Source organism: Narcine bancroftii, chromosome 7 (assembly GCF_036971445.1).
Source record: "Narcine bancroftii isolate sNarBan1 chromosome 7, sNarBan1.hap1, whole genome shotgun sequence".
Taxonomy (NCBI): Eukaryota; Metazoa; Chordata; class Chondrichthyes; order Torpediniformes; family Narcinidae; genus Narcine; species Narcine bancroftii.
This window is the reverse complement of record NC_091475.1, coordinates 167,725,092-167,752,954: the sequence shown is the minus strand read 5'-3', so window position 1 is coordinate 167,752,954 and position 27,863 is coordinate 167,725,092. Positions and strand designations below refer to the sequence as shown.

General features: G+C 40.8%; 1 protein-coding gene across 8 annotated transcripts in view; it reads right to left on the bottom strand.

Annotated features, from left to right (window-relative positions):
- The window catches only part of dync2h1 (dynein cytoplasmic 2 heavy chain 1), a 509,574-nt gene that overhangs the window by 193,121 nt on the left and 288,590 nt on the right, over window positions 1-27,863 (bottom strand). For all 8 annotated transcript variants that reach the window (XR_011342189.1, XM_069891176.1, XM_069891173.1 and 5 more), the window contains 4 exons: window positions 25,328-25,459; window positions 19,025-19,097; window positions 5,253-5,413; window positions 873-998 (listed from right to left, as the gene is read on the bottom strand). Coding sequence is in view for 7 of the 8 variants with exons in the window: in XM_069891176.1 (XP_069747277.1) it covers window positions 873-998; window positions 5,253-5,413; window positions 19,025-19,097; window positions 25,328-25,459 (492 nt within the window). In the remaining variant the exon portion in view is untranslated. The remainder of the gene's footprint in view (window positions 1-872; window positions 999-5,252; window positions 5,414-19,024; window positions 19,098-25,327; window positions 25,460-27,863) is intronic.

Below are 27,863 nucleotides of genomic sequence, written 5' to 3'. Positions count from 1 at the left end.
GAGTGTAATGTTAAAGAGAAAAGTTAATAAAACAATGCAAGACATCATCTTATAGTAATGGGAAGTCCATTCAAGAATCAGGTAACAGCAGGAAAGAAACTCAGCTGTAAGTCTACAGCAGGTACTGCCTAATCTAACATCTAATGTCTCTGTACTCTTGCCTGCATTTACTTGCAAGTTCCAGGAAACGGTTCCACTTGCCAAGGAAGTGACCATCATCATTTTGGTCATCTCAATTTTATAAGTGATTAGCATATAAAAATAATCAAAATCCCCCTCTTGAGGTAATTCTAGTCTACAGCTTGAAACAAGAACAATGAATAAGGTGATAGGTGGTGTCAGCTTTGCAAATTATCACTTCGGCTAATATTAATTTCTTCCTGCTCTCAAAACTTACGCATTCTCAAGGGTTAAATTTTCATCTGCTACATCTACTACAATCCATTATCTATCCTTTGTGTTGTATTTAAAAAATGGTCAAGCATAGCATTCCCTTTTGAAATATGTTCCTCTAAAATAAAAAAAGCATTAAGATAATTATGCATTTCCAACATTTGTGCCAATTTGCTCCATCAATTAGTTGATAGATCAGAAATTTATAGTTGAAATAATTAAATAAAGGCTTAATTAATTTCAGTGTATGAATATTTGGCATCCCAAATGTTAGGTTACTTTGATGACCAGGTTTCTTGAATAATGATTCAAAACAATGGCAATGAACAGTCAGATCCAACTGAAATAATTGATATAAGAAATTTATCAGGTGAATATTTTAATAGCGTCTAGAAACATAATACTCATTCATTGGCATAGTTGGAAAAGTATAAAACTTTGACTATGTCGACATATAAGCCTGAAACAATGGTCCTTACCTTTTCTAAAACTGGCAGCCAGACTGTAACCAGATGCAAGTTCTTTAAACACAACCATTCCCCATTGCGTGCACATTCCTTCAGTGTTTGGATAGCTATATCAGCTTGACCCTGGCCCATTGCCACCTGCAGATAGTAAAAACAAAAACAAAAAATTGCCTCTACTAATACATTTGAAGCATTCATGAGTCACTAACAATATAAAAAGAACTGAACATCTGCCATATCACATATTAAAACTCAGCTCAGATAATACAGTTGATACAGTTGGTACACAGTAATTAAACTAGATGTCTGTTTCTCAATTGAAGATTTATAAAAGGTGCAATTTAGTTAAATCCTATAATCAATTAATATAGGCAATTTAATGCAAGTTTTAAATATTTGTAATCTGAATTTTTACATAATTACAGAGAGCATGGCAGATAGCGCAAGGCTGTTACAGCGCCAGCAATCAGGATGGGGTTCAAATCACAAGCTGTCTGTAAGGAGTTTGTATGTTCTTCATGTGTCTATGTGGGTTTCCTCCGGGGGTTCCAGTTTCCTTCCACCGATCGAAACATACCAGGGATTGCAGGTTAATTGGGTGTAATTGAGCAGCATGGTCTTGGGGGCTGAAATGGCTGTATGTCTAAATTTAAAATTAACTTTAGAATTTTTGGTACTATTCGGTTAACTCCCATGCTTATTTCCATAAAACAGCTTTCCCACTGTATAATATCATCAAATTTATATAAAAATACTTCTGACTTCCAAGAGCAAAGGGAGTCACAATTAGAGCTGTTTACCCAGGAACCAGAACTTGATCTGACCAAATACATTATCTGTTTGGACTTTTGCGTTCTCACGCTGACTGAGTTAGCTTTTGATGGGTGCTCTGGTTTTCTTCCACACTTCAAAGGACTACTGTTGGATAACTGGCTTTTAGTGCTGGTAAGCAGCAATACTATCAAAGGGGAAACTGATGAGCATATAAAAGAAAATACAATAATATTGGTAATAATTGAAAAAGAGAAAGGAACTGTTAGGATTGCACAGCTAACAGCCAGCTTCTGAAATGTCTGCCTTCTTCCACAAATGTGGCTTCTCCTCTATCACTATCATCAACTCAGCCCTCACCCACTCATCTGCTCTAGCCCTCTCTGCCCCCAGATGCAACAAAGATAGAACTCCCTCATCCTCACCTACCACTCTACTAGCCTCCTCATCCAATACATCATCCACTTGATTTTTTGGCACCATCACCAGAGACATTTTCCTTCTCCATTCTCAGCCTTACGCAGAGATTGCTCCCTCTGTGATTCCCTTGTGCACCCCCCCCCCACCCCACCACCACCCCGGCACCTTCCCTTGTGGCTGTAGGAGGTGCAACACTTGTGCCCACACCTCCTCCCTCACCACAGTCCAGGGCCCCAAACAGGCCTTACAACACTTCACTTGTATATCTACAGGACTTATTTACTGAATCTAGTGCTCCCTTTGTGGCCTTCTCTACATTGGAGAGACGAGTTGCAGATTGGGAGATCACTTTGCTGAGCATCTCCTCTCCGTTTCCAGCAACAGCGACCTCCCAGTAGCTAACCATTTCAATTCTGTGTCACACTCTCAGACTTGCATGTCTGTCCACGGACTTGTGTACTATCCAACCCTGACCATCCACAGATTGGAGGAACTCCACCTTATTTTCCGACTGAACACTCTCCAGCCAGATTAACTTAACATTGACTTCTCTGCTTTCTGCTAAACTTGCTTGACTTTTTTTCCCCTCCCCCTTTCCTGTTTTTCCAGTTCTCCCCTCCCTTTTCCCCTTACCCATCCCTCCTCCCCCTCATTGCTACTCTCCCCTCTCTCTTTTCTCCACCTATCATCTCCTGCCTTTACCACCCCTCTCCCCTGCTACCTTTATGTTCAGTTGCCTGCTGGCATTCTCTCATAACTTGATGAAGGGCTCAAGCCCGAAACATCGGTTATGTATTTTTTACCGTAGCTACATAAAGGACACTGACCTGCTGAGCTTCTCCAGCATTTTGTGTTTTTACTTATGGCAGTTAGCTTGGATCCCTTGGATTAAATGTATTTTAATGTAAAAAAGAAAACACTGGACACTTAAAAAGTTAAACTATCATGTATTTGAATACCAGGTAGCCCTCGACTTCCGACCTAAATGAGTTACGTCCACTTGCACATACAACCAACATTTTTTAAAAATATTTATTAAAACTATTGTACAAGTACATATTTTGTATTAAAAGTACTGTATACAGTGGTCCCAGCTCCCAGCAGCAGCCCAAAGTCCCTGCTCCCTGTGGCAGCCTGTGGCCTCCTTTCCCTGTGGCTGCCCGTGGCCCCCTTTGCCTGCGGCTGCCCGGGGTCCCCTTTTCCAGTGGCAGCCCAGGGTCCCCATTGTCCCCGGCAGCCCAAGGTTCCTGTTCCCCGAGGCAGCCCGGGGTACCCTTTCCTAGCAGAAGCTCAAGGTCTCCGTTCCCTGAAGCAGCTCAAGGTCCCATTCCCCAATTTGCAACCAAAACTGAGTTACAACTAATTCTTTGGTCTCCATTACAGTCATAAGTCGGGGACAACCTGAATGTTTCTGCTCTTTGATAAGACAAGAAAGCAGCTTGTCAAATATTTTGTAGTCCCAAGTCAGGACAATTTAGGTTCTTTTTCATCCTCAGCTGTCTGACTGGGTGTATATACCATAATGTATTGCCAGGAAATAAAGCTTGTAATTTCCTCATCTGAGCAGAATAGGGTCCATTAAACTAGAAGACAGATACAAGGTTAACCCTCAGCTTTCCCTTTTCCCAAGAAAGGTTTCCCAGCCAGCTCCATATTTTCTGATGGTTATACATACTCAGTTTTGCCATCTTCAATTTTTTTTGTTGCTTTAAATCACTATCAATATCTTGTCTATATTTTAGAAATCACAACCATCCATATGACATTACCTAAAGAAGGTTCCATGTAAATCTAACAGAGTAAGTAAAAGCTGGTTGTTCTATGAATAAATAAGAACTTTCATTTGTCAGTGAAGCTAAAAATCTCACTGGAAGTGAATTTGGTATGTTGAACAACTATTGCTGCCATCTGGGGTGATTTATGCCAGGAAAGGAAGGCATGTGGAGGACAAAATTCCTTGAAACCTAAGGAGACTAATTTCCCAACAGATGTTAATGTAAATAGAAATGTGCATGAAATTGCTTTACCCCAGCATAATGTTGTTTTGGGGGGTGCAGTGTAAAGAAAATCAACACCTTTTACATTCGCCTGAACATTCAATTTTAACCCTCGAAATATGAAAACCAATGCTCTGTTCTTTATTCAAAATGTATGAAACAATAAAATGTTACAGATGCTCAGCAAGTATTAGGAATTAATTTAAGTTTAGAAAGACTGCTGAAGGCTTATTATTGCAACTGATCTAATTGGCAGTATAGCAGGTAATGAATGAGTTCAGAGAAGAGCAGAAAAATGTTCACAAAAAACTGCAACCGCTGGAAATCTGAATAAAAGGAATTGAAAGAAAAAAGGCAGCAAGGAATTCAGCATATGTGGAGAGAGGAAAATATTAATATGACAGGTTGATGATACCTCATTTGAATTGAGCAGTCCTGATGCAAAGTGGAAATGCTGGCCATCTGAACTCAATGAAGTACTGAGAGATGTGACATACCTACTCTAAACAGATCCTATCCATTGGGCTCTGTTGGAAAAGTGTAAGAAGCCGAAGACAAAGAGGTGGCAGTATACAAGAACATAAGAAGTAGAACAGGACTCAGTCTGTTAAGCCTGCTCTATCATTCAATAAGATCTTGACTGATCTGGCCAAGGACTCAACTCCACTTACCTGCCTATTTCCCCATAATCCTTAATACCTTTACAATTCAAAAACCTGCTCATTAGTGTCTTAAACACATTTAATGAGGCTACCTCGGCTGCTTCATTTGGCAGATAATTCCACAGATTCACCATTCTCTAGGAATAGAAGTTCCTCCTCCTCTGTCTTACATCTAATCCCCAAATATTGACTCTATGTTCCCTAGATCTAGTCTCACCTGACATTGGAGACAATCTCCTTGCTTTTATCTTACCTAGTCCTGTCATAATTAATCTCATAGTTTTGCATGATCAGAATTAGGATGGAGAATCCAAGGGCACAGAAGTGAAATCTCAGTCACCTTTTGAATTGAGTTGAGTCATGCAGTGAGCATTTGGTTTCTCCAAAGTAGAGGTCACTACACATAAATCACTAATACAGAATACTAATTTGAAGAAGTATAAGTTAAATATCCATTACAAGTCCACAGGCTCTCAGGTTTATTCTGACAATACCTTGTCTCATCCTGGTTATTTGTTTAAGTCTTTTGGAATAAAATGTACCTCATGAAAGTTTTCTCTGCCAATCGTTTCACAGGCCACCTCTTGAAGCTCTTGGGATGGGTCAGCACCGGGTGAAATAATAATGAGAATTGGCTCAGTTGCCAGTGTCTCACTTAAAAGACGTTTCAAATTTAAAAGTGGCAGGGACAGCTCCTTCATTCCTAAAATAAATAAGGATTCTGTTTAATATTTAACAGGATAAAGTTCAAAAAGTTGCTGAAATCAGAACAAAAATCATTTAAAAATATATCTATAGATGTAACATTACAATAAAAAGCTAAGAAAATATGAAAATGACATATGTATCCAGAATATCGCTGCTACAGGTATATTGTTACATTTTTGGATAATTCTGGGACTCCACAAGCTCCCTAACTGAATAAAAATATATTATTTAAGTTAATACTCAGTCAGAGTAGATGACCTTCTTAAAAAATAAAGTTGATGCCAGACAAATTCCATGATTATGTTCCAAAAGCTGAAAGTCTCCCGAGCTTCTAAAATTTCCAGCATTAATGTGAGGAACACATGATTTGTAGTGTCTTGCTTCAGAAGCCACAGCTACCACTCAAGCAATGCAACTTTTAATCATGATTTAAGAAACAAGCAATTGGATATACATTTAAAACTACTGTATAAGAAGCTGAAAATATTCAACAGATTAGATAATAAGGAAGAAAAAAAGAATTTCAGGTTAAGGACTTTACATTAAAGTATGTTAAAAATCATGGCTAACGTGGACTCAGCTTCACTTACCCCATAAAGCTTAATTCCCTTCTGTGCAAAAATCTATTCAACTGTGTCTTAATGATATTTAACGAGACAGCCTCCTCTACTTCCTAGGGCAAATATTTCCACAGATTTGCGGCACTCTGGGTAATGAACATCATCTCTGTGTTAAATCTTCTCCCCCAAATCTAAGTCCCCCAACCTCTATTCTCCTTTACCAGTGGAAACAACTTTCCTACCTCTATCTTACCTATCCCTTTTCATAATTTTACATGTTTCTGTAAGATCCCCTCTCATTCTTCTAAATTCAATTTCTCAAAGGCTAAACTCCTCATTTTTGCAATCAACTTGAACCTCACGTACTGTAAACAAACATATAAAGTAAACTCTGATAATCCACTATGCAATTGTTCAGAAGTCCCAATAGTTCGGCACCTGACTCACCAGGACCTGCAAAATGCTATTTCCTGGGTGAAATGGCGATTCTGGATAAGAATGGAAACAACAAGGGACACCTGACAGCTGTGGCAGGGCCTAAATGCCATAGTCTACTACAAAACCAAATCCAGTGAAGTAGCAGATAGCAAAGCTTTGCTCCCAGAGGAACTCAATGCCTTGATTTTATATCAGTAACAGTGAAGAAACACCACTCCACATCCCCATGTCCCCTGATGAACCCATTCTGTTCATATCCGAGGATGACGTGCATGCTGCCTTCAGGGAAGTGAATCCAAGGAAAACATTCAGCTGAACAAAGTACCTGGCTGAGTATTAAAAATCTGTGCTGACAAACTTATCAATGTATTCAGGGATATCTCACTCCAGCAGGGCGTGGTACCCATTTGTTTCAAACAGGTGTCAATCATATCGATACCCAAGAGTGCAGCAGCCTAGCTTAATGACTATCAACCAGTAACACTTACATCAAGAATGATGAAGTGTTTTGCAAGGCTGATATTGAAGCAGATCAGCTCTTTTCTGAGTGGCAACATGGACATGTTCCAGTTCGCTTATCATAGCAACAGGTCTATGGCGGATGTCATCTCACTGGTTCCACACAAAGCCCTTGAACACCTGGACAGTAAAGATGTATTCAAACTACAGTTTGGCATTTAACACCATCATCCCCTCAAAACTGATTAGCAAACTTCAAGACCTGGTACTCAACACCCCACTGTGTAATTGGATCATGGATTTCCTCACCTCCAGACTACAATCAGTGAGGATTGGTAAGAGCATCTCCACAATCTCCATCAGTGCCGGAGCACCACAGGGCTGCCTTCATAGCCCCCTGCTCCACTCACTTTTCAAACTGGCAGGAGAATGAGAACTTGGCTGAATGTTGCACCAACGACAGCCTTGCACTTAATATCACCAAATCTAAGTTGCTGATCATTGACTTCAGGAAGGGAAAGCCAGAGGTATACAATCCAGTAATCATTGGGAGATCAGAGGTGGAGAGGGTGAGCAAATTGGGATTCACTATCACAGAGAATCTTTCCTGGACCCAACACACTAATGGCATCTTGAAGAAAGCACATCAGCACCTCTTCTTCCTCAGGAGTTTGCAGAGGTCTGGTATGACACCAGAAATCCTGGCAAATTTCTTGAGGTAGGGTGGAAAGTGTTGCTGACCAGCTTCATTACAGTTTGGTATGGGGACACCAATACCCCTGAGCGTAATGCTCTCCAAAATGTAGTGGACACAGCCCAGGACATCACCGGCAAATCCCTCCCCACTATTGAGAACATCTACAGGGAATGCTGCTGTCAGAGTGCAACAGCAATCATCAAGGATCCATACCACCCAGCACAAAGTCCGTTCTCACTGCTGCCATCAAGATAGAGGTATAGGTGCCACAAGACCTGGGTTCAGGAACAGCTGTTACCCCTCCACCATCAGACTCCTCAACAACAAACTCAACCAGGGACTCATTTAAGGACTCATACTTGTGCACTTAATTGATTTTTTTAAATCGTCTCTGTATTGGTTTGTTTATATTCATTATCTGTTTACCATTCTTTGTTTACATTACCATAAATGCTGTGTACAGTTTAATTTGCATTACCAAGAAGTGGTAATTCTGCCTCACCAGCATAAAAAGAAATCAGGGTTGCATGTGGTATCATTTATGTTCTCTAACAATTAATCTGAAAACTGAAATCTGAATTCTGATCACTATAATGTACACCAGGGTTAAGCAGGACAGAGATCTGGATTTGGAGGGGCTTGGCAGAAAGGTGCTTATAAATCAGGATAAATCATGGGAGGCACATTAGAAACTGCAGATGAAGGAATCTGGAGCAAAAGACAATCTGCTGGGGGAACACAGCAGGCTGAGCACATTCAGTTGAAGAAAGATGGTCGATGTTTCGGGTCAGTATTCTTCATCTAAGATTTTAGAAGGGAGATAGCTTGTGCAATGAGGACAGGGTGTGAGGGGTTGGACAGAAGCCAATGGGGGATTAGTGAACCAAAGAGAGATGAGAAAGGATGAAGAGAGGTAGCTGATTGGCAGAAACCGGGCAAGAGAAGCAAAGTGGTCAAGTGCCAAGAGAAGATGACAATAGTGGTGTAATGATAGACCAGGTGGAACCCAATAGTTGGAAAGGGGAGATAGGCTGCTGGAGAAGGTGGTTGATGCTGGTATTATTACAACATTTAAGAAAATTTGGATGGATATGTGGATAGGGTAGGATTATTAGAAAGATATAGGTCAAATTCAGGCAGTTGGGGGACTAGTGTGGGTGGGACATTTTGGCGAGTTGGCCCATAAGACTGTTTCCACACTTTATGACTATATTTGAATTGGAAAGCTATTCAATTGGTAACAGGATTTAACCCAGGTCTAAATTTCTCTAAGTGAAACATGAAAGACTGCAGACACTGTGATTGTAGTAAAACACATAGAAATGCTGGAGGAAGCCAGCTATTTTTTTTTAGCATCCATATAAAGCAAAGATATATTGACCACATTTTGGGCCTGAACCTTTCGTCAAGGAATGAGCCGGAAACAGGAAATCTCAAAGTCTCATAATTCAGACAATGATGGCTGGGGAGGAATCCAGATAAGAATTTATCATGATTGCATGACAGGAGATAGGGAAGGGAGAGACAGAGCAAGGCGATAGGGAAAGAAGTTAGGGGAGGGGGGGAGCGGTTTTAACAAAAGCCAGATAAGTCGATATTAATGCCATTTGGTTGGAGTGTTCCCAGTCTGAAGATGAGATGTTGTTCCTCCAATTTATGGGTGTTCTCAGTCTGGCAGTACATGAAACCATGGACAGACAAGGGAATGGAATGGGAATTGAAATGGGTGGCCACTGGAAGATCTACATTATTGTGGTGTACAGAACCGAGGTGCTCAACAAAGCAATCACCCAGTCTGCATCCAGTCTCTCCAATGTAGAGAAGACCACAACTGGAGCAATAGATGGAGTAGATAACCCCTGCAGATTCACAAGTGAAATGTTGCTTCATGTGGAAGGACTGTTTGGGACCCCGAATGGTGCTGATGGAGGAAATGTGGATGCAAGTGGAGTATCTCCTGCAGTCACAGGGGTGGGTCCCAAGGGGACAATTGGTGGGAAGGGAGGAGTGGACAAGGAGGGAAGGTGGAGAGGGGAGGTGAGAGGAATATTTGTCTAGTGGTGGTATCACATAGTAAGTGGCAGAAATAACAGAGGAAGATGTGTGGATGTGGAGGTTAGTGGGGTGGAAGGTGAAGAAAAGAGGAATCTTGTCCTTGTTGCGCATGGGAGCAGAGGGGGCCAGGTCAGATATGCGGGTAATGGAGGATATGTAGGTGAGCGCCGAGTTGATGGTGGCAGAGGGAAAGCCATGTTGATTGAAGGAGGACATCTCTGATGATTTGGCATGGAAGTCCTCATCCTGGGTGCAGATGTGATGAAGACAAATTGAGAAAATGGAATGGAATCCTTACAGGGGACATGGTGGAAAGAGGTGTAATCAAGATAGCTGTGCAAGTTAGTGGGTTCGTAGATGTTTGTCGAGAGTTTGTCTCCCGAGATAAAGACAGGGAGATCAAGGAAAGGGAGAGTGTTGCTAGAGATGGACCAAGTGAATATGAGGTCGGGGTGGAAGTTGGCAGCAAAGAGGATGATGTGAATGAGGCATGAGGCAGCACCAAAGTAGTCATCCATGTAGCGGAGGAAGAGGGGGCCTGTGTAGACTTGGAGCATGGATTGCTCCACATAGCCAACAAAAAGGCAGGCATAGCTGGAGCCAATGTGGGTACCCATGGTTACCCCTTTGACCTGGAGAAAGTGGGATGAGTCAAGAAGAAATTACTGAGGGTAAAGACAAGTTCTGCCAGCCGGAGGAGGTGGTGGTGGAGGCAGACTAGTTGGGTCCAGAAAGAAACAAAGGACATTGAAGACTTTGGGGGGTGGAACTATATAGGGATTGGATGTCCATTGTAAACATTAGGCAGTCAAGTTCAGGGAAGTGGAGGTTGTTGAAGCGACGAAGGGCATATGAAGTGTCGCAGATGTAAGTGGGGAGGGACTGAACTGGGGGGGACAAAACAGAGTCAAGGTAAGCAGAGACTAATTCAATGGGGCAGGAGCACAAGGTCATGATGGGTCTGTCAGGAGAATTGGGTTTGTAGATCTTGGTTAGGAGGTAGAAATGGGCATTGCGGGGTTGGAAAGCAAAAGGTTGGAGGCCATGTCAGGGAGATGACAGGAAATGATGACCTCAGAGATGATGCAGGAGATGCTCCACTTGCACCCACACCTCCTCCCTCACCACTATTCAGGGTCCCAAACAGTCTTTCCAAGTGAAGCAACATTTCACTTATGAATCTGCAGGGGTCATCTACTGCATGTGGTGCTCCCGTGGTGGTCTCCTCTACATCGGGAAGACTAGGTTCAGTCTGGGAGATTGCTTTGTTAAGCACCTTGGCTCTGTCTGCCATAATAGCGTGAATCTCTCAGTGGCCACCCATTTCAATTCCCCATCCCATTCCCTTGCTGACATGTCTGTCCATGGTCTCATACACTGCCAGAGTGAGACCACCTGTAAATTGGAGGAACAACACCTCATCTTCTGACTGGGCATCCTCCAAGCAGATGGCATTAATATTGACTTCTCTTGCCTTTTGTTAACCCTCCCTTCCTTGACTTGTTACCTCTCATTTCCCTGTCTCCTTTCACACAAACATATGGGATACTTACTTCCTCCATTATCACATCCAATAACACCTTTTGGCCTGAAATGTCATCATTATATCTTTGCTTTTTACGAATGCTGAAAAGACTGGCTGAGTTTCTCCAATATTTTGGCGTGTTTATTAAACTTCTTTAAACTTTGCTCATTCTGACAAAAAAAATCACCTGAAACATTAACAATGGCATACTAATTAGCAGGACTTATTTGCTTTTTTTTCCCAATTTTCATAATGGACCTTATTTTGTTTTTAAACTTAACAGCACTTGTTGGTGTTGTTCTCCAATCATTTTAATGAAGAACAGGAATCACTAAAAAATGCACATTTAAATATGTTATGCATGCCAGTTAGAAGAAACCCTTTGAAAAGCAGCATCTCTCCATTAGCATGGGTAGCAGTTCCTGCACCCTTGTTACATGGGGACAAATCACAACCTGTATACCTGGAAAAGGATGTAGATGTCACTAATTTATATGAAGAATCACCTTATTTTCTTGAGCTTTTCAGATAGTTTTCTGGCAGTATATCCCAACAACTTCAACTGGTCATTTCTCTGCTGCATCTTTACATTAAATAATAAGGTCGACTTCAAACTGTTCTAAGTCAGGACCCTTTATTGAGACTTGTTCCAACCTGAAATGTTGACTGATTATTTCTACCCATGGATGCTACCTGACCTGTCGAGTTCAGCCAGCAGTTCATTGATTTCTCAAGATTCCAAAACATGCAGTTTTTAACAGTTCACCGAGAAATTTATTTTAATATTGTGTATCATCTAAAATGGGAATTGAAAAATGCATTGACATATTAATAGGAATAATTGCCAATAACCCTGAAAATCTGCCAATCCATCATCAACGTAGCAATATTTAAAATATTTTAGACCCTTACGGAAATTGTGCAAGGTACATCTCAATGCGCAATACATACTGTTTACTCAAAGATCTATATTCTCTATATTAGTTCATAAAATTTGTAACTGTTTTGCAGATTTCAGATTTATTATCAGGGTACATACATGACATCACATACAGCCCTGAGATTCCTTTTCCCTGCAGGAACAGCAGAATTACCACTAATTGGTAGTGTAAAAAATAAACTGTAGACAGGGTAAACTGTAAAAAAAAATAAAAGAACTGTAAAGATAACGAATGTAAACAAACTGACTGCAATACAGCAAGAACAAAGAAAAACAATAACTTGCACAAGTAAGTCCTCAAATGAGTCCCTGATTGAGTTTGTTGTTGAGGAGTCTGATGGCGAAGGGGAAGGGGAAGTAGCTGTTCCTGAACCTGGTGGTGTGAGTTTTGTGGCACCTGATGGCAGCAGCAAGAACAGAGCTTGTGCTGGGTTGTGTGGCTCTTTGATGATTGCTGCAGCCCTCTGACGGCAGTGTTTCCTGTAGATGTACTCGATAGTGGGGATGGTTTTGCCTGTGATGTCCTGGGCTGTGTCCACTACCTTTTGCAGGGCTTTATGCTCAAGGATATTGGTGTTCCCATTCCAGACCATGATGCAGCCAATCAGCACTCTTTCTACCACACATCTGTAGAAATTTCCCAGGATTTCTGTTGTCATTCCAAACCGCCACAAACTCCTAAGGAAATAGAGATGCTGACGTGCTTTCTTCACAATGCCCAAGGTGTGTTGGGTCCAGGAAAGATCCTCTGAGATAATGACTTCCAAGAACCTAAACTTGCTCGCCTTCTCCACCTCTGATCCCCCAATGATCACTGAAATGCATACCTCTGGCTTTCCTTTCCTGAAGTCAACAATCAGCTCTTTAGTTTTTGTGACATTGAGTACAAGGTTGTTGTTGTTGCTGCTCCATTCAGCCAAGTTTTCAATCTCCCTCCTGTACGCTGACTCATCCCCTTCCTTTATACAACCCACTATCATGGTATCATCGGCAAATTTGTAGATGGTGTTATTGTTGTAACGAGCTACACAGTTATAGATGTAAAGTGAGTAGAGCAGGGGGCTAAGAACACAGCCCTATGGTGCTCTCCATCTAGAACTGATGGAGATTGTGGAGGAGATGTTCTTACCAATCTTCACTGATTTTGGTCTGGAAATCAATGATCCAATTACACAGTGGGGTAAACTCCCAGGTCTTGGAGTTTGCTGATCAGTTTTGAGCAGATGATGGAGTTAAATGCCGAACTGTAGTTGATAAAATGCATTCTAATGTATGCATCTTTGCTTTCCAGGTGTTCCAGGGCTTTGTTTAGAGCCAGTGAGACGGCATCCGCCATAGACCTGTTTCTACGATAAGCGAACTGGAATGGATCCATGTTGCTCCTCAGACAGGAGCTGATATGCTTCAACACAAGTCTTTTAAAACACTTCATCACTGTTGATGTTACGGCTATTGGTCGATAGTAATTAAGGCAGGTGATTGACGCCTATTTGAAACAGGTGAGTACCACAATCTGATGGAATGAGATACTGAAGATATCCATGAATACCTTGGTAAGTTGGTCAGCACAGATACTCAGCCAGGTACTCCATCCGGGCCAGATGCTTTCCTTGGATTCACACCCCTGAAGGCAGGGGTCATCCTCTGCGCATTCACACACATCATCCTCAGATAAGGACATGATGGGATCATCAGGGGACATGGGGGGGGGGGGGTGGAGTATTGGTTCTTTGTTGTTACTGTTGTCAAATCAGGCTAGAAGGCATTGAGTTTCTCTGGGAGAGAAACTTTGCTATCTGCTACTTTACTGGATTTGGTTTTATAACATGTTATGGCATTTAGGCCCTGCCACAATTGTTGGGTGCCCCTTAGTGTTTCCATTTTCATCCGGAATCTCTACTTCATCCAGGAGATAGCTTTTTGCAGGTTATACCGGCTCCTGCTGCACTAATCTGGATCTCTGGACTTAAATGTCTGCGATCTAGCTCTCAGCAGGATCAGAATTTCATTGTTCATCTACGGCTTCTGGTTGGGGAAAACCCTGAATGATTTAGTGGGGACACACTCATCCACAGCTGCTTTGATACAGTTTGCATCAGCCTCAGTGTACTCGTTCAGATTCTCAGCAGAGTCCTTGAACACTGCCCAATCCGCTGACTCGAGGAAGTCCTGTAACCATTCTTTAGCCTCTTGTGACTGCCTTCTAGCTGTCCTGACCTTCGGAGCATCCCTTTTTAGGCTCTGTCTGAATAAAGGGAAAAGGAGCACAGCCAGGTGATCAGACTTGCCAAAGTGTGGTCTTGGGTTTTCTTATAACAACGAGAAATTGTTTTCTTTTTGGATCGTCGATCAAAATTACCATGTTAAAATTTTGCACTGAAAATTAACTTTTCAACTTTTTTGCTGCGTTTAATTTAATTGTTCTCTATAAACAAGTTTTGCTGCACATCATAAATAAACATGCATCAATATAAACTACTCTAAAAATGTAATGGAATGAATTGTATTACTATTTACTTGTAATCCAATCATTTTCTGAAAATTGCTTTCCTCTTTGACATCAAATACTTCTGGCTTATAAAGGAAGTTGTCAGAACACATGGATGGGTAAACAACATTGCAAGATTGTTGCAGTGTGGATGAAGGGTTGAAAGAAAAAGAGACACGTGAGAGATTACTTTATTTAATGTTGCAGCCATTCTTCATGGCTAACACTGAATAAATGTCTTCATCTTTTCAATAGACATGATTCATCTTCATTGTCCAAATGACGAATCCTCAGAATGATATACAGCACATTGAAAGTGACAGTATCTCTGAATATTTTCACTGACCTTTATTTAAAATGATCTGATCACCCAATGCAAATCTTTGGAATAGTTAAGTCTCCTCTATGTACTGACAATAACGACTATTTAATTGCTGTCACCATATTTGGAGATGTTTAATGACCTATGGCTTCAGAGGAAACAATTGAGCAATGAAGCAATTTGATGTGGCAGCAGTATATGGCGAGCTCTCCACTGGCCACCGTGACAGAGGTGCACCAAAGAAGAGGTACAAGGACTGCCTAAAGAAATTTCTTGGTGCCTGCCACATTGACCATCGCCAGTGGGCTGATATCGCCTCAAACCGTGCATCTTGGCACCTCACAGTTCGGCGGGCAGCAACCTCCTTTGAAGAAGACCGCAGAGCCCACCTCACTGACAAAAGACAAAGGAGGAAAAACCCAACACCCAACCCCAACCAACCAATTTTCCCCTGCAACCGTGTCTGCCTGTCCTGCATCGGACTTGTCAGCCACAAACGAGCCTGCAGCTGACGTGGACATTACCCCTCCATAAATCTTCGTCCGCGAAGCCAAGCCAAAGTATGATGGAGTAGTGCAATATAAAAGGTAGAACACGAAAACAGGTCCTTTGGCCCACATGTCTGTGCTTAATGTGATGTCTAAGAAAAACTAAAACTCTGCTGCCTGCACTTATGAGATATCCCCTACATATTCACGTATCTATCTAGAATTTCTTAAATCCTACTGTTCCATCTGCTTCCACCACTACTCCAGGCACTTACTAGAATGTGTAAAATACGTGCCCCATACATGTCCCTTAAAATTACTCCCCCTCATCTTACATGCTCATCTTCTAGTGTGTGACACTTCTACCCACAGGGAAAATTATTTTGATTGTCCATCCTATCAAAACCCCTAATGATCAAAGATAGGTCTGGGGCTCAGGTTGAGTTTCTAAATAAAGAAAGGTCAATTCAGAAGAAATGAGAAAGGATCTAGAATGCATGGACTGGGATAAGTTGTTTTCTGGAACGGATATGATAGATAAGTGGAAGACCATCAAAGGTGAAATTTTGAGAGTACTGTGACAGAGTATAGAGAAATACTTTTGGGAGATAAATTGGGAAAGGTTACATTAAAACAGATCTGTAAAAACCCCAGCCAAATGTTCTGCATAGGCTCTAAGCACATGGCCAGGAATGCCATCCGGACCAGCTGCCTTCTACATAGTCACCCTATTCAGGGTGATGGAGATTGAGAGAGGTATTTCATCAGGTAAAAGATCCACCTTGAAAGCAACCTCCCTATTTTCTTACTCAAAATAGTTAAGCTCAGAATTTTGGGGAATCATAACTAGCAGGAGGCGCATTACCAGATGATTAATAATCTGTATACCTTGCCACATGTGCTGAGGGTCCTAGGATATGAACTGCTCTTTGATTTTTTGTTTATGTATAAATATAAATAATATGTTTAGCCTGAGAGATTCCCCTCCTTAAGTTGGTCGTGGCTTATCCACAAGTCTCCTGGTCACCAAATCTGAGCAAAACGGCAAACCTCACTGTTCATCCGCTGTTTTTGGTTAGCAAATATTTTCATTTTCTTCTGTGATGTCACCCCATCACACACCTGTTAATATATTCAAGAACAGAGATGGTATATGAATCAATATTAACCTGAGAATCTACTGTAGCATGAGCAACATATATGTTGAAAATGTTGTTGAAGAACAAAGTCAGCATCTTCCAGCCAGATCTTAATAGTCTTAGTTGTGGATTTTACCCATTTAATAACTGGGCTGTACTTGGGGATCATAAACAATGAAAGATGGTCAGATTGACACGAGTAAGGGAGGGTAATGGTTTTGTAAGCATCAGCCACGTTTGTATAAAACTGATCTAAGATTTTATATCCCTCATATTACTCGTTACATTTTGATGGAATCTTGGAAGTGCAGCGCCAAGTAACAGTGATTAAAGTCTCCAGCCACAATAAAGGATCCATCTGGATGCAATGTCTGCAGCTTGCTGATATCAGCACTGAGGTTTATCATGGCTGCCTTAGCATTTGCATCCGTGAGTATATAAACTACTACAGCAATGATACACGCAAATTCTCTTGGTAGATAAAAAGGCCTGCACTCGTTGATCAAATACTCCAGATCTGCAGAGCAATGAGTGCCAGCAATGATAAAGTTAGTGCACCATAGTTGATTTACATTGATGCACAACCCATCTCCCTTGCTTTTCCAGTCGCTGCTGCTATTTTGTCGGCCCTTAAAACTGTTCGACCTTCCAATTCCACCACTATATCCAATACCGCACTGTTGAGCCACGTCTCCGCAAAAACCATTATGTTACAGTCTGTAAGCCTTCTCTGTGCGAGGACCCAGGTCTTCAATTCATCCACTTTGTTCACCAGAGACCGAGGATTAATGAGAAAATATCAGTAGTACTGGCTGAAGTGGTTTTAGTCGTAGCTTGGCACGCAGGTATCCATGCTTCCCCTGTCATTCTTACAATCTTGACGCTGAATCCTTCAGGTCGGGGTGAGTCGAATGCAAGTCCATGCAGTCCGTTCTAACTCCGGGGGGATTTGATCAAATTTAAATGAGCTCTGTGAATGATTCAAGCCTGAATCACTGATAAATTTCAAAAAGTGTCTACCTGCTGTAGCTGCAATACACTCAGTTAAATCTAACAAATACGCAGTACTTCAACATTATTTTCCAAATTCCTGTCAGAAACTGAGCTTCATACACACTGCCATTGTAGTTTTCACTATTAATACCACTCCAATACCACATGGAGCCTCTCCTGCATCAGAAAACACCACGGACCCTCTGCACCCTCGATCATCTACGGCTCCTTATCCTTCTGCCGAAGCCAGCAGCGCAGCCACAGCGGTCCATACCGCTGCCACCAGGCCCAGGTCAGGCCACTGCTTCTCCCAGCAATGTTTAGCGCCCTGTGTCCACTGCACACAGGGTCCGTCAGGAAACTGAGGCTGGTGAACAGGAACCATGACATGGTAAGGAAATTTCAACTTCGCATACAAGACCCGGGGAATATTTTTGAGCCAATGTTTTGGGAAAAGGGGTCTTACATGGCATCAAATACATTATGGTATTTATACTTCATTTATGGTATATATTATGCTATATATTTTTATCATTATTAGAGACATTTGGAAATTATTGGAAAGGCCTTTGTCTACAGGACATAGGTGAAGCCTCAGGTTCAGTCTCCATCACTGTGAAGAGTGTCCTGTTTTCCAGGATAGCCAGATAAAATGAACACTTGACTTTTGTTGGATATGAGGAGCTGCCAAATGTTAGTATGGCCATGATGATGGCTGGCGTGGTGCAGGCGAGGAGGCTAACAGGTGAAGCACAGAGTGGACTAATAGTTCAAAATCAAATACCTGTTAGTCATTGAACTGAGCTTATAAGGAGACACTTTTGCTTTACCAATACCTTAATATAACCTCAAAATCTGTGTTATCCCTTCCAAATTCACTCTAGAAGTTAAAAGCTAATGTGTTAGTAATGTAGTTGAAATTGTCCTCTGTGCTATTTTGAAAGCATTTGGTGTGTTGCTCAGAATCATCAATAATATTCCAACTGAGGCCTAATTAATCTCCAGCAAGAGCTCTTAGCTTATTTATAAACTCAAGTAAACCATCTTATCAGCTTGCTCTCATAGGGAGAGGAGGGGTCAGACTGGAAATCATGGAGAGGCATATCTAGTGGTGAGTGTGGGGAGACAGACATCATTGGTGGATTCAACTTGGTTTAGTGGATTGATAGAAAATGACTAAATAAACCATATAAAAACTAACTCATATCATTCAACAAAACCAGAATATTTTCATGGAACTTGGAATATCTTAAGTCAAAAAAAACAAGAAAATTTCCTGGAACTATAAATAATTAACAGCTTGACAAAAGTAATATCAACATATAAGGGAAAATAGGAAAACAATTAATTGTGATCTCAAAATTTAAGTTACTCCACCAAAAATTATCAAATAATAACACAAAACACTGAAACCAAAAGATTATGTAAAGTTTGTGCTAGAACCAATCTGGACTGAAAATAAAAGAGTGAAACACACTCTGCCAAATAAATATTTTCCTCACCAAGGGCTTTGGATGCAAAAAGAGCCATGGCACTCTGAAGTCTGTCTGGTCTTAATGCTTGAACAACCAGAACCTTTAAAGAAAACAAGTAGTTGATGACATACTGGAGCCTTCAGAGAAAGCTACATGGTATCAATAAAACTCACAGAAAAGTACAACAGTAAAAAATACTGTCAGCCTTGTTCAAACCAATGACGTCTTTAATAGTTTTGCTTAATTTCCTTAATCCTGTTTCTTTTCTTGAACACAATTTAGTCTGTATTCAAATCCAATACAAATATGGATTTTTATGATTGTGAAGATAGAACTGAACTACTGTATATAATAAAGTTAGAAAAAAGTAAATTTAACTGAAACCTATTTATATCATTTTTTCTCATTTGACAAACCAGACAACTTTTATTTTGCTATGAAAGTTAAGATTGCATAGAAATGACAATTCTGAAATGACTAAACATAATAATGCTAACATTATGTTTGTACTAGGTTTGAATACTTCACTCACTGCTACAGAAATCAGTTTTCATTATTTTCAACAGCATACAATTCAATAGATGCCAATGGTTCCAGTTTCTGGAAGTAAGAAAGGTCTTGGGAATTGAAAATGTCTGTGTTCATTAGTGTTAAAAGTGCAAATTTATCCATTGCACATTGTATTGTCTTTTGAAATTTTGCTACACAGTCCCAGACAATGTTAACTACTGAGGACACCACTCAGCCCATCAAGTCCATACTGGCTCCACACACAAACTAGCAATCCACTTCCACTCTCCCCCCCTTGTCCTGAAAATTCTTTCTTTCTTTTCAGAAATGTATTCAACTATTTTTGAACACAAGAGAAGAATCTGCTTCTTTTCTATCCAGGTGATGTGCCTACAGATGTTACTCGTGTCACTTCCCTTTACATCTAGATCGGGTCCTCAGAACGATCAGTGGTGGAGTCTGTGGCACTACTTGTTGTTCCTGCCTCCTAATGAGAGTACTGCAGGGGAGGCCGAACTGTCCATCAAGAGGCCATGCCCAGTGTGCAGTGGGGGCAGTGGCGAGGCAGTAGGATTCACAAAGGGCAGAGGAGAATCTCAGGGGGCAGAGACCAATACAAACCAGGTGAGCTCAATGACAGGGAAAAAGCCAGACTGAAGTCAAGTCAGCTACAGGCCTGTGACTGGAGTTGTGGTCATGCCAGATTCCCATCAGAAAGCTGCTTTGTTTAATTCTAAATTTAAATTTGATTTATCTGTTAATTTTAATACCAATATTAAAGTTATCATTATCATGTTATCGTTATCATTAATCATTATCATGATTAATCTTGTTACTGTTTTCTGTGATTTTTTTTGTGTGGATACAACATTTTCTATTCATATTATAGCCCACTTCATTCCAAGGCATTTGATCTCAATAACCAGCTGACGTGACACTGTATCAAGCTCCCTTTTAGATGCATATAGTATTAACAGCATTTCCCCCTGAGAAATCCTGATGTATGCATCTTTACTGACAAGGTGTTCCAGGGTTTTGTGTAGAACCAGTGAGATGGCATCTGTGGCTTTTGGAAGCAAACTGGAACAGATCCATGTTGTCACTCAGATCGGAGCTGATATGCTTCAACACCTCAAACACAATCACTGTGGTTGTGAAACTGGTCAATAGTAATTTAGGGAAGTCACCATATTTTTCTTGGGCACCGTTACCACTGAAACCTGTTTGAAACAAGTAGGTACCATGCCTTTCAGAGTAAGACGTTGAGACATCCATGAATCCACTACCTAGTTGGTCAGCACAGGTTTTCAGTACTCAGCCAGGTACTTTGGCCCGAAGGGATGCTTTCCTTCGATTCACTCTCTTGAAGGCAGCCCACACATCATCTTCAGATATTGACAGTAGAGGATAATCAGAAACATGGGGGTACGCAGTGGAACTTCCTTGTTCTGGCATAAATGGCATTGAGCTCATCTAGGAGTAAAGTTTTGCTATTTCAAATTTCAATGGATTTGATTTTGTAGTAGCTTATGTCATTTAAGCCCTGCTGTAGTTGTCAGGTATCTTTTGTTGACCCCATGCAACCCTCACTCAACTCCCATGTATCCCGTCACATTCTGCATCACTAATTAGTGGCATCATTACTTTATACGTACTCTACCCATTGAGCATGTCCCTTGCTCAACTCACGTTGGAATATTCTGTGTCTTTCCACTACATTAGTGCCTCCGAATCACCATATACTGACACCTGTCCAGAGCCATGGCACTTTTGGTTGGCCCAGCAGAGGCCAAATACGAGATCAATGGCCATTGTCGCTACCCATAGTCCCCCACACAGCTGAAATCACTGTACCAGTGCAGGGGAACCGAAGGGTGCTGTTCCCCTGGTGCTGGTACAGTGGTGGGGGATGGGGGGGCGGGGGAGAGAGGGAGACAGCAGCACAACTCGGGCAGGAGAGCGAGCGGTGGGGGGAGATAGCAGTGCAAATTGGGCAGGTATGGAGCATGGGGTAGAAGAGTTAGCAGTGTGACTCAGGTGGCCGAATAGGCAGTGTTGGGGGGAAGACTTGGTAGTGAGACTCAGGTGGGCAGGTGAGGGGGGTAGAGAGACAGCAGCGTGACTCGGGTGAGGGGGAGCAGATAGATGGCAGCACAACTTCGGCAGGCAAGGCGGGGGGGAAGAGATGGTAGCGCGACTCGTGCAGGCAGGCTTAAAGGAACTGCCATTTTAAAATTATTACAAAAGAATCCAAACAATGGCAGGTGGCCATTTCCAAGGGCTAGCTTATGCTTGTGGTGCTTTTGGTTTCATTTCTTGGCAGATGTGGCATCTCCAAACCATCTGTTCAATATCGATGGCCTCCAGACATGCATGAGTGACAGAAACTTAATCCAGACCATTCCTGGATGATTGGTGTGGAGATCTTTTAGAATGGCCTCTTGCCATTTCTTGGTGATGACCGTTCTCGTCTCCACAATAGGTAACCTTCTTCGATTGAGATTTTGTATCACCAAGTATAAAAAGCTTTTAAGTTGGGGGGTAATACTGGCGGCCTTGGGCCACCCATTCAAGGTGAGGTACAAAACCTTCAGTAGTGTGGCCTCTTTTCTTTCCTCTTTGCCTTAGCTGTAATGGGCAAGTATTGAAGTTGTTCCTGGTTGATAGCTGCGATTTCCACAGACCAATTGATGTTCCCTTCTGTCTGCTCTGTTGCAGGCAGAGGTAAGTGCGATAATGCATCAGCATGAATGTTCTTGTCTGCAGGATGATGCTTTAGATCATAATCATACGCCACGAGCTTCATTGCCCATTGTTGAATTCTTGCAGCCGTTATCACAGGAATGTCTTTCTTGGGACCTAAGATCAAGCTCGATGGTCTATTTGTTTGTCACTAAGGATAACTTCCCACCATGTTGGCATTGGTGAGATCACTTGAGACCAAAGATTGTGGCCAGTCCTTCCTTCTCCAGTTGCATATATTTTGTTCACGGCCGTCAAAGAACGGGAAGCATATGCAACTGGTTGTTCTCCCTTTTCTGTGACAATACTGCACCTAAACTAACAGGTGATGCATTAACAGCAAGGGTCACTTCCTTGTTTGTGTCATAGTGAATGAGAGCATTGTCCCTTGAGGTGAGCAGCTTTTTCAAGCGATTGAAAAGGTTTGTCTGTTTCAGCATTCCAACACCATTTCTGGTCATTTTTCAACAATTGGTTGAGTGGGTTGCACAGTGTTGACATGTTGGGGATGTGCTTTTGATAATGGTTAATCAAACCTAAGAACGATTGCAACCCTGCTTGACTCGATGGGCAGGGTGCACTGCGAACAACTTCACTGTCAGCTGTATCCATCCTGACTCCTTCACGATCAATTGTAAATCCCAAATATGTTACTGAGGGTACCATAAATACACATATGTCTTGATGCAGTCAGTCTTTAGTTTGTTCTAGTCAGACCAGGACCTTTTCCATGGTAACATCCAACATTCAGTCCTTGCAATAATTTGTCCATAACAGGTTGAAACATGGCTCGGGCTGATGATATTCCACATGGCATCCTGGTATAAGTGAACAACCCCAGCAACATACTTCCTCAATTCAGGATCCAATTCGATTTGTTGATATGCATGCGATAAGTCTAGTTTCATGAACTTTTTCCACCATTCAGAGCTTGAAATAATTTCTCTACTCTTGCAATTGGATCTCCAGGGACTTGCAAGGCTTGGTTAATTGTGACCTTATTGTCATCACAAATTTGAATTTCACCACTGGGTTTTTTTGATCAGTTCCATAGGAACTTTCTAATCTGTTGAGTTCAGTCTCAATTCCTTTTGTTTAGCAAAAGGTACCAAACTTGGCTTAAATAACTTAGATTTGGCTTCCGGTTTCAATTGCATTTTGATCTGGACTCCCTGAATTTTTCCCAAGTTCTTCCCAAACACTTGTCTGGTCCTTCTGAAGCAACTGCTTCAGCTTTGAATTTTTATCCCTCCAATTGCCTTCCAATCAAGTTGGATGTGCAACAAGCAATCCCTTCCAAACAATGTGGGTTCTTTTGTATCGACTATGTAGAAAGGTAGTCCTTTCTTTGTCTGTTCTTTATACTCACTCGATGCCCACTTCACATTTCCATAGCACTTTAACTTTCTTTCCTGTAACTGTCTTTAACACTATGTCTGACTGTTTCATTTTAAGTTTGGGCAGTAGTTTGTCTTTCAGATCTTTCGGCATCAATGACACAGCGGTCCCTGTGTCAATTTCTATTTGGATAAGTTTGTTGTTAACTTTAATACAAACCAGAATTTCTGACCTGTGATCAAATACACTACGGATGTACATTAATGCTAATGCCCCATCCTCCTCAGAGTCACTTTTGATCTCTGGCTCACGGCTAGAACTTCCATCATTTTCCATGATGTTTTTAACTTTGGAAGTTTTTTTTTATACTTAAATCTCTGTTTTTTCTTCATCCTGTCACCCTCTTTCTCCTTCTTTTCTTTTGGTTTTGGACACTTATATAACACTTTGCCTTTTTGTAGTAACAGTTATCAGGGCTATGGTTATTTCTCCCACAGCGGAAACATTCTCGCCAGTCACCTGAAAATTGGAGGAACAGCTCCTCATCTTCCGACAGGGAACCCTCCAACCAGGTGGCATTAATATCGACTTCTCTGGCTTTCAATGCTTTTTTTAAACCTCCCCCTACCCCCACATCTTCCCCCAGTTCTGTCTCTCTTCTTTTTCTCTGTCTCCTTTTGCATAGACATAATCAATTCTCACCTCTCCCCTCATTATATCCAATTAACACCTTTTGTTGGTCTGGACTCCTCCCACCTAGCACTGTCTGTATATTGATATTTCTTGGTTTTTTTGTTCATTCTGCCTATTACTTGAAGAAGGGCTCAGGCCTGAATGTTGGCAATATATCTTTGTCTCCACTGGACACTGAAAGACTGACTGAGTTCCTCCAGCATTTTGATGTGTGTTCACTACAATCACAGAGTCTGCAGTCTTTCGTGTTTCATTCTGGATTTTGTTATTAATCCGGGGCTTCCAGTTGGGGAAAACCCTGAACAATTTGGTGGGAACACACTCGTCCACAGCTGTTTTAATAAAGTCCGTAAAGGCCCTGGTGTAATCATTCAGATCCTCAGCTGAGTTCTTGCACACGACCCAATCCACTAACTCGAGGAAATCTTGTAACAGTTCTTCAGTGTTCCACGACCTTCTTCTGACTGGCCTGACCTTGAGAGCCTCTCTTTTTAGGCTCTGTCTGTATAAAGGAAGAAGGAGCACTGCCAAATGATCTGACTTGCCAAAATGTGATCTAAAGAACGATAGCCTTTTCTTTTCTAGAGTAGCTGTGATCAAGTGTGCTAGGACCTCTGGTATAATAGGTTAAGTGCTGGTGATAATTGGGCAAGGTTTTCTTAAGACAAGCCTGAATAAAGTCATGGACTATTATTTGTAGTGTGTTGAGGAGGGAGTTTTTGTTTATTGACCACATCTCAATGCTGTAATCAGCATTGAGAGGGATATAAACTCAAGTGAGAATCACCAATGAGAACGCTCAGGGTTGATAGAAAATAGTTACTGGTTTTGTCTCTACTTTATGGGTTTTCCCTTGGTGCTTCTGTTCCTTCCCACCCTCCAAAAATGTGTTGCAGGTTAATTGGGTGGTACGTTCTCAATTGCTGGAATATGCTTATACTATGTTGTAAATGAAATAATAAAAATAACATGCAATTTTCTATCCTGTGGTCACTATTCCTTAATCAATAGGAAGATTTTCAAAATTAAAATTATATGACAACATACCTGTTGAAAAAGAGTAATTCTTCTGGCAATAGACGTGGGGATATCTTGTTCACACGTTGAACTTTGGGAGAAATTGAGCCAAAGATCCTTATCTTCTAAACAGAGTGTCTGATACAAAGATGGGAAGGTTGTCTAGAAAATACATAAATGACATAAAATTATTTTCCAAATAACCCAGAAAAGTAACTCCTATTAAGTTAAAAATGAGATGCTGGAGGAACTCAGTGGGTCAGGCACCATCCATGAGCAGAAATTATCATTCAACAGTCTGGGTCAGATTCCTTTATTAAGAAGGGGTTATGTTAAGTTTTTGAAGCTGGAAGAATCTAGGAAGGAACTTAGAGGGTATTGGAAAGGTAAGAGAGGAGGAGGGATAGGTAGAGAGAGGCCATTGGGAGGAGAAAAAAATTAGAGAGAACAGTAAGAACAGAAAGGTAGCATAGTTAGCATAGAGATTAGCGCAATGCCTTTACAGCACCAGTGATCGAGACCCAGATTCAAGTCCCACACTGTCTGTAAGGAGTTTACATGCTACAGTTAAATTTAGAAGTAGGTAAAGAAGAGAATGAAGTGGAACCAGATTGAAGTAGGGCTACTTAAAATTAGAATGTGATGTGTTATATACCAGACAGCAGCGATAAAAATTACCCCAAAAGATGTTATATTTAAAATAATATTTGTAATTATTAATCAATAATTATAACACCTAATCTAATTTAGTTAACTTATCTAAACCTAATTTATATACAATTATCTAACTTAAACTGAAAAATGGGAGAATGTCACATCAATTATTCTTATAAACATACTGGACCAGAATTTTCAGAAAGTAAAGAATATCCTGCTGGCCTTGAAAATGGCTTCAGATAAAACTCTAGATATCATTCTGGTCACAAATTCACATATTCTGAAGCCTGGACTTTCAAGCCTCAGAACTTTCTAAAGTCCAGCTGTTGTAATGTCATCAATCTGGTTGAAATAACTCTCAATGACAGGAGACAGTTATAATGAACTTTAAAACGTATAATTAAAGAAATGCCTGAAACACAAGATAAAAAAAAACCCAAATATTTGAAAATCTGTTTCTTTTGTTATTCATGTAGGGTAATTAAAATAAACATTCATAAAATTAGTATTACGGCCAGATACTTTGATAAGTTATGCCAAGTACATTCAGATCCCGTGTACTTATGTACAAGATTTACAGAATTTTTGTAATGAGATGGGACTCTTAAAATGATGTCAGTTTCAATAATTTCAGTTTGATTGGGATATGGAAAATCACTTATCATGTTATAATTTAATTTAATTTACATGTATTGGTTGCTTGTGCATTTTACATCCCTGTAAAATCAATAGTTTAATTGCATCTGTGCATTGCGCATAGACATGTGACTGTAACCTCTCATTCATTCATTCGTTTAGATTATGAAGGTATGTAGGACCACCAACAACAGCTCTGGGATTTCAGTGTTCAGTTACAAATACATGAAAATACCAAAGTTGTCATCAGTCTTACAGAATAATAATGACAAACCTTAGGAGTTTTGCTATCATTATGACTGCAAAATCCAGGTCAATAAAGTTATATATTCAATGTACAAACTTTCATTGATGATTCATAAATCCATCCTAAACCAAGTCACGACAGGAATCAAAATGAAATTCTCCTCTCTCAGGTGTGCAGACTGATTTCAAAACTACTGCTAGTCTCCTAAATCAACAAACACAGTATAGACTCAGTGTTATACATTTTATTTGCAAAGCTTAGCCACACCATGGCTAAATCTACTTAATCATCAGGAAGCATTTAAAAGAATGTGCTTACTTATTAGAAATATAAATAAATGTGTTCTTGTAAGGTACAACTACTTTTTAAAAACGCAGAATAATAATTAATTAGCTACTTTTAAAAAATTCCAAATTATATCTAACCTTCTCATCCTAAAATTATGAGAGGAGTTAAATTGGTTATATTTGGCTGAATGTTACAGCCAACAAAATTAGATAAAAATCAAAGAAATAGAAGGAAATTTAAACTTCACAAGAAAGAACTTGAACATAGGAAGTAGGAACAGGAGTAGGCCAAAAATGGCCCATCGAGCCTGCTCCGCCATTCAATACGATCATGGCTGATCTAATTTATGACCTAACTCCACCTATCTGCCTTCTCCCCATATCCCCTAATTCCTCTATCATGTAAAAATTTATCTAACCGAATTTTAAATATGTTTAATGAGGCAGCCTCAATCACTTCCCTGGTTAGAGAATTCCAAACATTCACTACTCTCTGGGAAAAACTATTTTTCCTCATCTCTGTCCTAAATCTACTCCCCCAAATCTTGAGACTGTGTCCTCTCATTTTAGTTTCCCCGGCCAGCTCAAAAAACCTTCCTACATCTATCCTATCCATACCCTTCATAATCCTATGTGTTTCTATAAGATCTCCTCTCATTCTTCTGAACTCGAGCGAATACAATCCTAGTTTGGGACTAAGTCAGAACTTTTAATTTCACGAAATTTGGGACTAAGCATG